Genomic DNA, 16673 nt, shown 5'->3' on the forward strand with positions numbered 1-16673 from the left:
GTACAACTCCGTCGAAATTGATGTTCAATTGTGTATGCAATTTTTTACATTTAGATTAAAGCATCCAGGACCGACAACCTTAAACGAAATCTTCGGAGATTGTTGAAAATACTACAGTGCCGAAAATCTGAAAGAAAATCCTCAGTCGACGTATTCGTCAGGACATGGGCATCAAATTCTCTGGCGACATGTAGGCACATTGAGATTTTAATCGAACAAGACCAGAATGGCCTTGTTCATTTACCTGCGTGTTCGTCTTTTGAAGCAACGGGTTGGTGTACGTGTCTACACAGTATCCTTCTGAGCATCTAAATTAAAAGTGTACAGTACTTTGAGACTGGTTGATTAATTAATGTAGTATTGAGAGTAAACCTTGTGTTTTCATATTATATTTAAATCTACATTAGCTAGTTTGCCTATTTTTAAAATAATCTTGGGCATATTTAAAATTGTCTTGGACCATTTAAAATCGTCTTATACAATTTTAAAATTTACTTGGACGATTGTGTTTGGCAGTGATACTATCGCAATTGCAGAAGGTAAATTATCATGTCCAAAATCTCTTTTCCACATTACAAAATTGGTGGAATACCGGTACAACTCCGTCGAGATTGATGGTTCAATTGTGTACGCAATTTTTTACATTTAGATTGAAGCATCCAGGCCCCACTAAATTAGCAGATATCTTCGGAGATTGCACGACATATTATCGTGCTAAAAGCATCCAAATAAACCCTCTATCGACGTACTCGTCAGGGTCATTTCTAAGGAAATTTTCCAAAAACTTTTTGTCTTTTGTGACTCGATTTTTAACTAAGAATTGTCTGTTGTAACTGTTAGTATATACGTGTGTGTGTGTGTGTGCGTGCGTGCGTACGTGCGTGCGTGCGTGCGTGCGTGTGTGTGTTACTACAAAAACAGTCACGAGAAACAGTCAGGAAAATAAGTCAAGAAAACAGTTGTAGAACTTCCGGTTTAGATGCTGGATCAAGCGGGGCAGAAGCCCCGCGATCGCAAACATCGATCCTGGCTGGCATGTATAGCCGCGACCTTGTCCGCCACAATTTTGCAGTTTTCCCTCTGCAGACTGACTGCCAACCGCTGCTTCCAATCGACGCGAAATTGACTGACGCTCGTTCTGAGTTCCCTCGGCGCAAGACGAGAGACTTCGTTGACCGTGTTCCGGATTGCACTTCCCCACTGGCCAAATGTTTCCAGAGCGATAGGGCGAAACAAATGCCCAGCAACAGTTGCCTCTTTCAGGAATTTTCGCTTTTTCGATTTCTCTTTTTCGCTGGCGGCGTGACCGGAAATCAGACTGGCAGGCGAGATGAAATTTTTCGAATGCGGATGCGTGATCGTAATGTCCAGAAGAAGCTTTTTGCCTTCGGCAAAGTCATACACGACAATATCGAGACGCTTTTTGTCGTGAAACTGCTCAAGAACTTCTTTCCCGCATCGGAAATTCAGCGATGTCAGCATCATATAAAATCGGTGAAGATAGCCGTCGTGCCTGTGCATTCCGCCTCCTCCCCATTTGCAAGTGAGAGCGTGAAAGCCTTCCGGGTCGATCGCCTTTCCGCACTGGGGAACGCAATGCTTCAGACCATCAAGAGCTGGCATGCCGGCGCCAAGACGCAGCAAAGAGGCGAATGAAAATTCCGCACTCTTCAAAGTGAGATTGTGCGATCTTGGCAATGCATGAAGCCAGCACCCTGATGACGATCCACCGCAGCTGAGTAGCCGGGCGCGATCTTTCTGGCTCAGACTTTCCAAATACTTGCGGTACAAGCTGTTTCGCTGGTTTTTTCTCAACTTTTGTTGTAGCTTCACAGGCTGACCCAGTGCGTCCGCGAAGGTAGAGACATCGAGAGACGACTGGCTGGCACTCGCTTGCAAAGACGTTAGAGACGATTCAATCTGATCTAAAATGACGCGATTGCTTGATGGGCCCACTGGCGGGGGGCAGAATTCGCGAAAGAATTCGGCACGGTCAGGCTGCACATTGCAGACGCCCAACTTCCTACAAATGCGCAAGGACTGACGTCCGCGGTGCGCTGGAATCCAAAACCGCCGTGTTTGATGGACAAGAAAATCTGCTCCTTCTGCGCGTCGTTGAGACGGCGTCCAATGATATTCTCAAACGATTGAACGAAATTCGAATCGTGCAAACTTGCCGCTTTTACTATCAGATGAGGAGAGACTGTGCGACAGAGATGGTTGATCTTCGAGTTTGCGCAAGATCGAAGCAGAGCATTGGCGGTTTGGCCATCGCCTAGCAGCGGCAACTTCTCCAACAGAGCGCTAGCTTTTTTAGCTTTTTGGAGGCAAGAAGATTCCACAAACTCCTCACTTCCAATCGGCGAACCGAGGACGTCGACACCTCGCCGAATCGGGACCGGAATGGGCCAGTCCTCAATGTCGCAAAATGAGAAAGCTTCGCATTTCTCTTCCGGTAGTTGCAGGCCGATATCTGCCAATCGACGTTTTATTTCCTGATACGTTGCCAGTACTTGAGATTTTTCTCCCAAAATGATTGCATCGTCTAAGTAACAGACGGTATGGCAGTTCGAACCCACGTTTGCATTTTGCAAAATAGGATGGATAGCAAGTGCGAACAAAAAGGGCCCCAGAGGGTCGCCTTGCTGCACTCCTTCCTCTGACGAGATTGCCGACAAAGTGTCACCGACGGTAGTTAGCAACGTAGATGACTGAACGTAGCATTTTGAAACGAAAGAAAGCAGCTCCGAGAAGCTATCACGTACATTGTCGAGAATGGTCTTTCTTGATACCGAGTTGAATGCATTCTTAGCGTCCGTCTTTAGAAGAACCCAGTGAGGATTGCTCTGAAGAACGAGCTGAATCACATGGATCATTAGATCTGCACCGCCGGGAGTACAGACGCCAAACTGATACGGCGATAAGAATGACTCAATTTTGCTCTCTAGAAGAGAGCATGCCGCTTTTGCCGTCAGGCGGCGAAGACAATTTCCCACTGCGATCGGTCGGACGTCGTTGTTAGCTTTTCTGAGAGCAATCAGTTTCGCTCCAGCGAGTACAGTGGCGACAGTAGATGGAATCTCTCCGGCGAGAAATGCGTTACACGCATCAACCAGTAGCGTCGACGATTCGTCTCCGCCAGACAGGACTTCAAGGTGTTCAAAACGCCAGCCGTCGATGCTGCATGCAGACCCCTTTGGGCAGCGGTGAAGAGCGTTGAACAAAGCTGGGAGGTCGATTTGAAGCGGCTGCTCTGAGGTGGTATAGTCACTTGATGTTACCGGAACTCGTCTGGCCGGGTGTTTCAGCGCCAGCTTCTCGAACGTATCCTCGCTCGAAGGATCAATGCCCGAAGACGTAAGCAGATTAGCTGCTCGAGACAGCTCTCCGGCTTTGACCTTGGATCGAACGGCCTTGATGATGCCTTCATCTAAAGCGCCAACCTCGCAATAGTCCCCGCTGAGCGTACTTTGCGACGAGTGACGATTGTGCCGCTGGGAACGAGACGATTCAAAGAGGGAGTGCCACTTCTTCTCTTCAAATCGCCGCAGAAGCTTCTCCCTTTCTCTTTTTCCTGATATTCCTCCTCTCCCTAGATCACGTAGAAGAAAGCGAGGGATCAACAAGAATAGCTTCCAAGCATTGATGTGGTAAGGATTCGCACTCAGCAAACTCAACGGAATGGAGCAGCATCGCCGAAAAGATTCATGAAGGTGATTAGGAATTTCACGGATTGACGAAACAGCGCCGTCGAAAAGCTTATCCAGAGATAGACTCTCGAGAAATTCCCATCCATCGATTGAATGAGGCAATGCCGACGGCAGAGAAAGCGATGTTAACAATGGTGCTGCTAGGCGCTGCGACGGCGGTCCCGACGACGACGACGACGACGACGACGACGACGACGACGACGACGACGAAGGCGAGGACGACGACGACAAGGAAGACGGCGACAACGACGTAGATGGAGATACCGCCGATAACGAACCGGCCGACTGTACTGGCAATAAAGCAGACAGCGACCGATCCGGTGCCGGCACAGGTGGCGGATCCGGCGACAACGATGGCAACGGCGACAATAATGGTGACGACGACAGCGACGGCGACGACGGCGATGACGACGACGTCGCCGATGATGACGTCGACGAAGATGTAGTCAGAGCTACCGCCGATAACGAACTGTCCGACTGAACTGACAATAAAGCAGACAGCGACCGATCCGTTGCCGGCACAGATGGCGGATCCGGCGACAATGATGACAACGACGATAGTGACTGCGACGACGACAATGACGGCGACGACGACGACAACGACGACGATGACGACGACGACTTTGGAGTCGTTTTGTTGTTGCGACATTTCGCCACGTGGGACGGTAGGCTTCGATGGAAATGAGGCTTTTGACAAAAACGACACTGATATAGTGAGTGTCGAAGCCGAAACCATTCGGGGATATCGCAGAAGTCGTGGTACTCGCGAAGGTGTTGGAACACCCTCATGCGGGGCCCCGAATTCCAACGCTTGATGGAGCATCCTCGAACAGGACATTGGAGATCCCCAGAAGACTTCGATGCCGTGCCTTCTCCTCTGGACGACGTAGAAAACTCGCCGACATTTTCTGAGACCACGTGCGATCGAGACGCCATCTTTGATTCGTTGAAAACGGGCAAAGACGAAATATTCGTGACCGTCGTCAAACAACAAAAGGACGAAAGTGTAAGGACGAGCGTTCGAACTTCTTCCCGCTCGAACGAAGGTCGGGATTCAGTCTGCGATCAAACCCGACGCGAAAAACGACGGGTTCGATCGCTTGGCAGGCCAATGATAGCGTATAAAAACGCTGGGCTACCAAAAAATACGCTTGGAAACGGCGAAAAAACGACTTATCGGAGAGCAAAAGGAAAGGCACCCGCACTAATAATCCGGGTGTGTGTGTGTGTGTGTGTGTGTGTGTGCCCGGATGCGGCATGGCTTCTAATCTTCCTGGAAATTCGCGTACAATCGGGCCAGCAACGTGCCCAATCAACGGTTGTACGTTTGCAGCTGAGTTTTCGATTGTTCTGCAGCATATTCGTCGCTCACATTCGCCTCTCGATGTTCCGTCGAATTTTGTCGTCTCAAACGGGCTTTCACAATGCCCTACGTGCAAGAACTACTTCAAGAAGATACAATCCCATGTTGCGAGGTGCTCAAAGCCGAGAAATGCCTCTGCGCTAGAGGCTGAGGGCTTGAATGTGGTTTCCGGCACGGTTCCCTCAGAAGGAGCCCCATCACAATCACAGTACACATTGCGGGGCTCAAATCACCGCTCGAATGGCACATTGCCGCCTTCAACCTGTGCGTCGATAGAGGTCCCTACTCAATCGTCTGCTCAATCGTCTAATGGCACGTCATTGCCGCCATCAAGTTGTGCTTCGACTGTGGTTCCATCTCAGTTGTCTGCACCACCGCCGATAGTCGCAAGCTACGAAGAAGGTTTTCAATTTCTTGCCCAGTTGGACTTCGCCGAACTTGCTTCAACCTTTTCACCGACGACCGAGCACGTCCCTTTGTACCTGCATCCTCTTTTTGGTGACTGTTGCCGCCTGGTTTTTGACGAAATAACATCAAACCCGGGGAACATCGATGCGTGGAAGCTTTTCTACCTGTTGCCGAGGCTAATTCTTCAACCGGTTGGGCGGAAATCGTCAACCGAATCTGATGAAGCGACCGATCGCAAAACGAGAATGTCTCTTTCTTGAACGAAAATGGGGGACGCTTTACTTGTCATCACAATCCGCGATTCCGGAGAATGCCTCGTCTCGGAGTACCGACGACGAACAGGAAACGGATGAAGTGCTTCTCTCATCCTCGCTGGCTCGGAGCATAGAAAAGAAAGTTCGTCACGGCGAAATTTCACGCGCCGGTCATCTTCTGACCAGTTCTGGTTTAGCGGCTCCCAACGAAGAAACGTTTCGCAAGTTACAATCAAAACATCCGTCCGCGGAGCCTCCAGACATTAACAACGTTTCGACTGCTCCCGTGCAAGCGTCACTACAGACAATTCGACAAGTCTTGCGTGAAAGTGCCCGCGGTTCCGGACCAGGGTGCGACGGTTGGCGCTTCGAACACTTCAAGCTCCTTCTCGAAGATCTTGAATTGTTGTCGGCATTTACAGAAGTGTGCAACGTCGCTTTGCGGGGCGATATTCCACCGACGGCAGCAACTGCGTTTGCCGGAGCTCGTCTTATTGCACTGCAGAAAGGCAACAACGATGTACGACCGATAGCGGTTGGAAATGTCTTCCGCCGGATTGTTGCAAAAGCAGCTTGCAACGTGCTTCGTTCCGCTTTTGAGGATTTTTCTCTCCGTTTCAGTTTGGCGTTGCAACCCCGGGAGAATCGGAGCAGCTTGTGCACCTTCTCCAAACTGTGGCAAGCCAGAAGCCAGATTGGGTTGTCATGAAAACCGACGCAAAGAACGCCTTTAATTCTGTGTCCCGACAGCGCTCTCTCGACTTAGTTGGCGAATTGTTTCCGTCATTGTACCCGTTCGTGGCACTCTGCTACGCTTCGCCGCCACTGTTAGTGACAACGATCAACAGAGAAAATGGCGAAATGAGTTACCACTGCATCGAGTCGCAGGAAGGGGTGCAGCAGGGGGATCCGTTAGGTCCTTTTCTGTTTTCACTCACCTTGCAGTCTTGTCTTGTGAACGCTCATGCCGGAATGAGATCGGGATTGGTTGCTAGTTACCTTGATGACGCTGTGATCTCGGGCCCGGTTCAGGATGTTACAACGGCGTTTGACACTCTAACGGATCAAATGGAAGGCATTGGGCTAGTCATGAGGCGGGATAAGTGCGAGGCCTTTTCTGCTGACCCAACGTTAACGTGGCCGGTGTCAAATGTCTCCTTTTCGTCATCTGGCATTGTCATTCTCGGTTGTCCTGTTGGCATTGACAGTTTTGTCAAGTCAACGTGCCAGGAGATTGTCGCAAAGGAGAAGGAATTTCTCACTCGTCTGAAGCAGCTCAAGAATATGCAATCAGCGTCGCTGCTACTCCGCTACTGCGGCACCGGCAGAATTTCTCACCTTCTGCGTTCAATAGCGCCGTCGCTTCTACACTCTGCTGCTCGTTTTCACGACGAAAACATCTCTGCTTGCCTTCAGTCCTTGATTGGATGCGAATTAAGAGAAACTCAAGTTCTGCAGGCTCAGCTCCGTCTATCGCAGGGAGGCCTTGGTCTTTCATCGGCACAGGTGACTTCTCATTGTGCTTATCTCGCTTCTTGGGCGTCAACGTTTGATCAGCTGCCGTCCCGTCTACTACAATTTCGTTCGGACTCGCTTGGGCTGAGCTTCGAGCCCACTCCGGCATTCATGAGCGGTGAGGTCAATTCTGTGCACGAATTCCTTTGCAACAATTGTCCGGAAGTTGCGAAGTTGTATCCGACATGGGAATCAGTTCTACTAAAACCAGCCAAGTTGCAGAAAAAGCTATCTCACTTGCTGTCAAGGGAAGATTACGGCAACTTGATGGCAGCAGTTGACCAGAGATCGAAAGCACGCATCCTCAGCGCTAGCAGTTCGGAAGCTGGCGTTTGGCTCGACACCATACCAGCTGAGAGGCAACTGTCATTCACAAATGCGGAGTTCCAGACTGCCGTGGCCCTGCGACTGGGTGTGCCTATTCCTCTGCTCCGTGAAGTTCGCCAGTGCACTTGTGGTGCACAGCCGGATGCGGAAGGATACCACTTGATAACGTGCCGGCAGGGCGGGGGGGCAACCCGTCGCCACGACGCAATCACATATGCTTGGGTGTCAATGCTCCGTTCGGTGGGATATCGCTGCGCGGTTTAGCCGGTGGAGCAGTTTGAAGATAAGACGCGCCCTGACATCAGCGTTTACAATTTTCGTGACGGAAAAAAGTTGTTGCTGGATGTCTCTGTCGCTCATCCTCTTCGCTCGTCCTACGTGGCCCAGTCAGCAACCACAGCTGGAAGCAGTGCAGCAAAGCGCGACACGGAAAAGAGGCAGAAGTACGGCCTCATTGCAGAGAATCTTGGCTACTTGTTCGAGCCACTTGCGTTTGAAGTTTACGGCCGCTGGAGTCCAACCGCTGTCGAGCTTTTCCGTTCCTGTGCTCGTCGACCTTCGCAGGACTTTTTAGCCGACCGTCTAGCTTTCCTCAACTATTGGCGCCGAAGATTTTCTGTCTGCCTCCAGCGACAGAATTCGCGAATCGTGCTAGCAAAGCTTATGGCCATCGTGCCCAGTGCTAACCATCGCCCAACTCTGGGGCCTCAGGACACAGACATTCGCTATTTCTCATCGTAACCGACTCTCTCTTGTCCCCTTCCCTTTGTGTGTTTGTGCGTGTGTGTGTTTTGCTCCCCTTCCCAACTTTTCCTTATCTACTGTGTTTTTAAGGATCTATCCAAATATAATGTGTGTGTGTGTGTGTGTGCGTGTGTGTGTGTGTGTGTGTGTGTGTGCCCGGATGCGGCATGGCTTCTAATCTTCCTGGAAATTCGCGCACAATGGGGCCAGCAACGTGCCCAATCGACTGTTGTACGTTTGCGGCTGAGTTTTCAATTGTTCTGCAGCATATTCGTCGCTCACATTCGCCTCTCGATGTTCCGTCGAATTTTGTCGTCTCAAACGGGCTTTCACAATGTCCTACGTGCAAGAACTACTTCAAAAAGATACAATCCCATGTTGCGAGGTGCTCAAAGCAGCTGAGAAATGCCCCTGCGCTAGAGGCGGGCGGCTTGAATGCGGTTTCCGGCACGGTTCCCTCAGATGGGGCTCCATCACAATCACAGTGCACAGTGCGGGGCTCAAATCACCACTCGAATAGCACATTGCCGCCTTCAACTTGTGCGTCGATAGAGGTCCCTGCTCAATCGTCTGCTCAATTGTCGAATGGCACGTCATTGCCTTGCCGCCCTCAAGTAGTGCTTCGACTGGGGTTCCATCTCAGTCGTCTGCACCACCGCCGATAGTCGCAAGCTGCGAAGAAGGTTTCAATTTCTCGCCCAGTTGGACTTCGCCGATCTTGCTTCAACCTTTTCACCGACGACCGAGCACGTCCCTTTGTACTTGCATCCTCTTTTTGGTGACTATTGTCGCTTGGTTTTTGGCGAAATAACATCAAACCCGGGGAACATCGATGCGTGGAAGCTTTTTTACGTAATGCCGAGGCTCATTGTTCAACCGGTTGGGCGGAAATCGTCAACCGAATCTGATGAAGCGACCGATCGCAAAACGAGAATTTCTCTCTTTCTTGAACGAAAATGGGGGACGCTTTACTTGTCATCACAATCCGCGATTCCGGAGAATGCCTCATCCCGGAGCACCGACGACGAACAGGAAACGGATGAAGTGCTTCTCTCATCCTCGCTGGCTCGGAGCATAGAAAAGAAAGTTCGTCACGGCGAAATTTCACGCGCCGGTCATCTTTTGACCAGTTCCGGTTTAGCGGCTTCCAATGAAGAAACGTTTCGCAAGTTACAATCAAAAATCCGTCCGCGAAGCCCCCAGACATCAACAACGTTTCGACTGCTCCCGTGCAAGCGTCACTACAGACAATTCGACAAGTCTTGCGTGAAAGTGCCCGCGGTTCCGGACCAGGGTGCGACGGTTGGCGCTTCGAACACTTCAAGCTCCTTCTCGAAGATCTCGAATTGTTGTCGGCATTTACAGAAGTGTGCAACGTCGCTTTGCGGGGCGATATTCCACCAGCGGCAGCAACTGCGTTTGCCGGAGCTCGTCTTATTGCACTGCAGAAAGGCAACAATGACGTACGACCGATAGCGGTTGGAAATGTCTTCCGCCGGATTGTTGCAAAATCGGCTTGCAACGTGCTTCGTTCTGCTTTTGAGGATTTTTTCTCTCCGTTCCAGTTTGGCGTTGCAACCCAGGGAGGATCGGAGCACCTTGTGCACCTTCTCCAAATTGTGGCGAGCCAGAAGCCAGAATGGGTTGTCATGAAAACCGACGCGAGGAACGCCTTTAATTCGGTGTCCCGACAGCGCTTTCTTGACTTAGTGTGCGGATTGTTTCCCTCATTGTATCCGTTTGTGGCACTCTGCTACGCTTCACCGCCACTATTAGTGACAACGATCAACAGAGAAGATGGCGAGAGAAGCTATCACTGCATCGAGTCGCAAGAGGGGGTGCAGCAGGGGGATCCGTTAGGTCCTTTTCTGTTTTCACTCACCTTGCAGTCTTGTCTCGTGGACGCTCACGCCGAAATGGGATCAGGATTTGTTGCCAGTTACCTTGATGATGCTGTGATCGCGGGTCCGGTTCAGGATGTTACAACGGCGTTTGACACTCTAACGGATCAAATGGAAGGCATCGGACTAGTCATGAGGCCGGATAAGTGCAAGGCCTTTTCTGCTGATCCAACGTTGTCGTGGCCTATGTCAAAGATCCCTTTTTCGTCATCTTCGAGAAAGAAAAAGTTCTTCGAGAAGACCAATCGAGATCGTGGGAATACGGTTTTTGATGATTTTTTTTAATTAATTGACTTTACACATGCTAGTCTTCTTCATTCGCGGGATAATCACCAACTTAAGCTTTCCTTACGCACACTTTCCAACAAACAAAATAACAGCGAAATTTCTCTTTAACGTTGTATGGGAGACTATCAGACATATCGAATGCACTGGCCTGAGAGTGCTTTCGATTACCTGCGATGGTGCAGCAGCAAATAGAAAATTTTTCCGAATGCACCAGTTAGCGGGAGCGAAGAACCTGTGAACAGCGCTATAAACGTCTACAGTGAAACTGGACGATTAGTCTACTTTATCTGTGACGTACATCTGTTGAAAGTAACGCGAAATTGCTTCAGCCATTCTTTCCCGGGTAAACACTCACGGCAGATGCAAGATACCAAAAGATAATTCATGGCGAATCGACAGGGGGAATCGACGACGACAAGCGCAAGCTCCCGCGAACGCCCCTCCGCCGCCACGACGACTGCCCGTTGAAATTGACCGATTTTGGAGCGAAGAAAGCGAGGAGCACGATAAATGGCTCTATAAATTCGAACCTCTTGCCGAACTCGAAGGCTGGGACGACGCACGGCGACTTCAGTACGCGAAAATACACCTCCGAGGTTGAGCTCAAGACGAATATCGCGCTTTCGCAACCGTCGAGGAAGCAGCGAGGAGGAATGGCACCTGGGACTCGTTCCAGGAATTCATCCAAACGACTTTCGGCGCCCGCAATCCTGTCACGTACTGGACGCAGAATCTCATGGGACTACGACAGGGGAAGGACGCGCTCGCTTCGTACACGTCGAAGTTTCGACAAGCGCTGATGTATGTATCTACGTCACACCCAGCCACAAGGCCTCCCCGAAGAGACTATCGTTATGCGATATAAACAGGGGCTGCGATCGGAATTTGAAGAGGACTTCGAGCGCGACGAACCAAATACGTTCGTCGAAGCTGTTCGCGTTGCTGAGCGCGCGGAACGGATTTGGAAACGGAAGTCCCACACGACGAAGCCTGGGGGCGAATGTCCCGCGACGTGGCTCGATGATAAACGCGCTACTGACGAACTAAACGATAAAGATACGCCGCCGACGGTGCGTGCAATTCGGCGCCTCGAAGTAACACATTCCACACGTTCCACTGCGCGTGAGCGTGAAGAGGAGCGCCCCACCGAGAAAGCGGGCTACAGGAAATGTGAGGAAGTTTTCGAAACGGGATAGTTCCTCAAGGAAAGCACCTAGAGCAAAACCCTACGCTGAATTTTTAGAGTATTGAGTGTAGAATAAGACTGTGCTTGTCTGAAAGCGGTAAGTGCTATGGTTCCTCGCGAAAACAGGCCCAAACTGAAGGTGCTATTCAGTACTTATCGGTCTCTAAACTGGAAACGAAAGCGAATTTAGACAAATGCTACGATGAAGTTTTAGATTATGCACTATAGAACAAAAACTCTTTGGGAAGTCCTCTTAGAAACGCGGGTTTGGATATAAAAAACGCGTGTTTCCGAAAAGATTGCTGTTCAAAGAATGTCGCGACCTAGCGCCTTCCTACTTAGTGATATTTCTTAGATAAGCCGCTGTATTGCAGATAGGTACATTAGGTACATTAGGAAACGGTTTCTAAAATTGTAGACGGGTACGTTTTACCAAATTTGAATTACGCGCTTTTAAACGCGCGCTAGCGGATTGGAAACTTATGCTGAGAAGCACTGTACCAACAAGCAGTTCTAAATTACGTGATTAGCGCACGTTATTGAAGCACTCGTGGATCTCGCATTGATCATCTCGAAGAGAAAGCGCCTAACGTAGGACGAGAAATATCAAAATTCTGCTTGTACTCGACTCCGGAGCAAAGCGTTCTTGGAGAAAACGTATGGAATATCTCACGGAACGCTAAGTGGATTAATTAATCAATTCTTGCTTGGTACAGCCATCGTGATGCAAAAACAGTCCGATGAGATAACGTGCATTCAAAAGAATGGTCGCAGCTAAAAGAAGTCTAATGTCAATTTTCTGCTTTCTCTTTCAAATGTAGCAGTTACAGCTAACACTTTCATCAAAACACTGTGCAACTCCCCAAAAAGAGCTTTAAACCCGAATAAAAAAATATGCAGCGGCTTGGTAATCCGAAGAACTGAAACGTCGTCTAACGATTTTCGACAAAATGCTTTTATTGCTTTCTACTCATCGGCAATTATTTCAAATGTTTCTTCCACAATTTGAGGACAGACTAAGGGATTGTCTTTGACCGCCTTAGCCATTTCCCTGCCGTCGTAATATCGAGAAAGTGACTGTCCTATTTGAAACAGATGAGGTGGAAAAGTTCTCTGCAGAGTGCTTCCATCATTGTATTTTACAGTGACCTAATTATAAATCACTTTCGTTAAAAGATCTATTTCTGTGCTCTCTTTGTACCTCAAGACTGTCGATTGCCGCAATGGCAGCGGGAAAAGCTATTAACTCTGTACGTATGGATTCAACTATTTCTGTGCTCTCTTTGTACCTCAAGACTGTCGATTGCCACAGTATTAGCGGGAAAAGCCATTGACTCTGCACGTTTGGATTCAACTAATTCTGGGCATGAATTATCAGCAAAGACGGGGTCAGTGCGAGGAGAATAGGTCAACAGCTTACAGGGCTATGAAAAGTCGAACAGGCAAAATTGAATTTCCTGTCGATGTGTCAATATTTTGCTTTCTGCGTCTGATCTCCGACGTATTAGCTCTCGCTGATGTCGGAGTGGCTGCAAGCCGCTTCTTCGTAGCTCAGTTGGCATTCTCGTGTGCACGACGGATTTCTCTCGCAAGCTCTTCGGCAACGGTGACTTTATGGATAATTGTCTTGCAGGAGTGGCAGATAGACTTGCCTGGAACAATGGGAATTTTGACAGATACCCACTTCAGCGAATCCGCACGCGTTTTATAGTCGATTTCAGAGGTAGAGATCAAATTCGGCAAAAAGATGCTTCTGCAGAGCCCCGAGCCACTTCTCCATGGGCGATTAACTTTAGAATTTTCTCCTTTCCAGATATTCCGGAGTTGGCGGATAAGATTCGTCTCTTGCAAGCATCGCTCAGAATGTGTGACGAATCTTTGTATGTAATAGCTTAGGACATATCAAAAGACTGGCAGTCTTGACAACGTTGAAGGTCTTATCTCGCGATTGACAGACAACGCAGCACAAACAGCACCTTCTCTCTTTAGCAGGCGAAGCCATATTCGCACGTCTTCACACAGCGGCTGACGCACAACAAACGAAAGCTCTAAAAGACGTCGATCCGCAAGGTATTTACCGTAGAGCGCTATTGCGCCGAGAGAAACGCGTAATGAATGTCAAAAGGAAATTCATGGCTTCCTCCATCCTGCAAGTTTCTGATATACCGTATAGCGCAAAATATTCGCGGGAGAAAACTTTCGCGAATTTGCCGGGAAATGAATTTCGCGAAGAAAACTTTCGCGATTGTCCGGGCCCCAATTATGACGTGAAAATCTATTCAGCGCATGCGCACGTAGCTCGTGATTTGGTATGGACGCGGACGTATTCACTGTAGACACTGTCGTTCGTGGATATCACGTTTATCGGGCGATTTGGGATGGTGCAATCGGCGAAGTTCTGCCTTGTCAACGTCAACAGGGTAATGTGCACGACCCTTACGCTGTCGCTGTTGTCAGTAACGGGCCTACCGTCGTTGGCCATGTACCGCGTGCTATATCTTATGTTTGCCACTTATTTCTTGGAAGAAACGGCAGGATTATGTGCCAAGTCACTGGCACAAGGCAGTACTCTCGTGACCTCCCTCAAGGAGGGCTCGAGGTACCCTGCAAACTGATTTTCTATGGAGAATCTCTGTTGCTCATCAAAGTGCGAAAACTTCTCAAAGAAGCTACAGAATCTGGCCTTCTCACCATTTCAGCAGCGGGAACTGATTCCCGTTTACCAAAGGACTCGAACGAACAGCCTACAGCACGTGCGAGGAATTCAGACGTCTGGGTGAAATTCAAGGGAATGTTTCTTCTGCAGACAGACAAAGATGACCTGCTGGAAGGACGATGGTTGAGCGACAAACATGTCAACTATGCGCAGTCTCTCCTTAGAAGCCAATTTTCCCATATTGACGGATGGAGGGAAACGCTTTTGCTACACAAGGTGCAAAGAAAGATCCAGAAGGGTTTGCAGATCGTCTTCACTCGGGGAAATCATTGGATTCTTGCTTCCACCCTTAGCGGTTGTGGTATTGAAGTTTTTGATTCGTTGTACACGACCATTGACAAGGAAACAGAGAAGGTAATTTTTGAAGCGTTTGAAACCGAAGACAAACCGAAGCTAACAATGTCCAAAATGAGCCAACAAAAGGGATCTAATGACTGTGGTGTGTTCGCCATTGCTGCCGCAACAGCTCTTGCTTTTGGATTGGTACCGATTCCATTACAACAAAGCCTCATGCGAGAACATCTTCTGAAGTGTTTTGAAGATAATGCTATGACCCCATTTCCAACATTTTAATGAAACAGACATGAATTTCTTAACTGATGCTATCACGGACTGCAAAATGAAGACGCTTCATTCATACTAATAATTTTAAATTACGTACTTTCGACAGTATCAGCTTGATCAGTCTTTTGTTATTCCTGCATGACGAAATCCGTTTCTGACAATTTCTGGCTTTGACTTAACGTAGTCGTACAACTTCATCATCCATTTTCCACTCAAAGGCTTCACAACGCTCATACGGAGGTCTACAGGCTGTGATATAGTTTCAGAACCCTTGAGCAACTGCTGGCAAAGTTCGTCTGAGTACCACTCTTGAAATTGGTTCCTGAGAAACTCTTTGGCTGCTCTATTGACACTAACATCCAGTGGCTGCAGTCTGTCCGTACAGTAGGAAGGAACAATGACAAAATGCACATGGTTAGCTTGTAGCATGGCAAAAATTGCATCTGTGCACTGTCCTCGAAAACGGTCGAAGATTACTAATGCTTGGTGATTTGTGCTCAGCGCAAGTTCTTCCCGCTTTCTCTTGATATAAGGCAGAAGAATCTTACCGATGTAGTCGACCATTGTTGACTCGTTTGACCAATGATTTTCCGAGAACGTAATATTCCAGTTTGAAGGAAAAGCAACAGAAGGAAGGCATTTATTCGTCTTACCTTGATAGATCAACTGTGGAGAGAGAAAGTCACCTGCCATGGTGCACCCGAACACAGCAGTAATCTGACGTTTGTCGTCAAGTCCAGCTATTTCGACTCGTTTCGAGCCTTCCTTTGCCATAGTCCAGCTAGAAACAGGTACGTAGTGGATTCCAGTCTGGTCCCAGTTGATGACAAGCTCGCTTGGAATTTCCTCCATTTCGATCACAGCTTTTATATCAAAGTTAAACTGCGCTTTCAATTTTTCAAAGCATGAAGGGCTGACTTTTGCTGCTGTGCTAGCACGCCGCTTGACAAATCCCATGCGGCGTAGCAAGTACTTTGCCCAATGCTTTGTCAACAAAACATGTCCTCCATTGCATTCCAAAAGGTTGCTGTCATGACTTTTCACGATCCCCGTCGCACAGGCAATTGCTATTGCAGTGTTAACAGCAGCGCCATTTTCTCGAAGCGACGTCAGGTACGCACGTACTTGCTTATCTAAATCATCACCCAGCATAAGTGGGCGCCCGCTCTTCCTATTAGGGAGCGCGCGCAAGGCTGAATCATCACCGGCTCTTCTTTTAGTTCTAGCTTCTTGCAGATACTTCGCTTTCCACGTCCGTACTGTGCTTTCCTTCAGTGAACGGCTGGAAAACGCTTTGGAGAAGTAGCGGATGGAAGCCGTCACGCCAAACTCGGCGGCCCGCTTCCCGATCCTCGCTTTCTCCTCCGGAGTGAAACACTCGTACGTACCACGCTTGCATTGCAGTCCCTTTTCCTTCTCTTCCGTCTCAAGAAGTTCTTTAACTTCTCGATTAGCTGCCACGATACTGGAAGACGGCACGGACTTCAACAGGGGCCCATCAGGTAAGGGAAGACAAGATTTTGGCTGAAAATACGTGTACAGAGACATACCGAGAACAGAGTCGACCGGCGCTGCAGCTGCTTCTCCACGTGCAACGCGCTCACCATTGATATTAAATTAACACGCCCCTAAAATTTCGCGGGAGAAAACTTTCGCGAATGGAAAAAAATCGCGAAATTCGCGAAAGTTTTCTCCCG

The 16673-nt window shown here is 48.9% G+C and overlaps 1 protein-coding gene across 1 annotated transcript; it reads right to left on the reverse strand.

The window, feature by feature from the left end:
- Positions 1-987: 987 nt before the first annotated feature.
- LOC136189048 (uncharacterized) lies at positions 988-4359 on the reverse strand. The gene is made up of 3 exons (XM_065976887.1): positions 4002-4359; positions 2046-3592; positions 988-1998 (listed from the first exon to the last, which is right to left on the reverse strand). Exons 1-3 carry the CDS (start codon positions 4357-4359, stop codon positions 988-990), a joined length of 2916 nt encoding a protein of 971 aa, XP_065832959.1.
- Positions 4360-16673: the final 12314 nt, after the last annotated feature.

The sequence above is a fragment of the Oscarella lobularis genome, chromosome 7 (genome assembly GCF_947507565.1).
Source record: "Oscarella lobularis chromosome 7, ooOscLobu1.1, whole genome shotgun sequence".
NCBI classification, from domain to species: Eukaryota; Metazoa; Porifera; class Homoscleromorpha; order Homosclerophorida; family Oscarellidae; genus Oscarella; species Oscarella lobularis.

Excerpts from the sequence above, each read along its gene's own strand:
- LOC136189048 (XM_065976887.1), bottom strand. The coding sequence starts at position 4,359 with ATGTCGCAACAACAAAACGACTCCAAAGTCGTCGTCGTCATCGTCGTC. Across the intron at positions 3,593-4,001 it reads CGCTGTCTGCTTTATTGCCA|GGAGAGGAGGAATATCAGGA; the intron begins GTACAGTCGGCC and ends TACGTGATCTAG. Across the intron at positions 1,999-2,045 it reads GATTCCAGCGCACCGCGGAC|CCTGACCGTGCCGAATTCTT; the intron begins GTCAGTCCTTGC and ends TGCAATGTGCAG.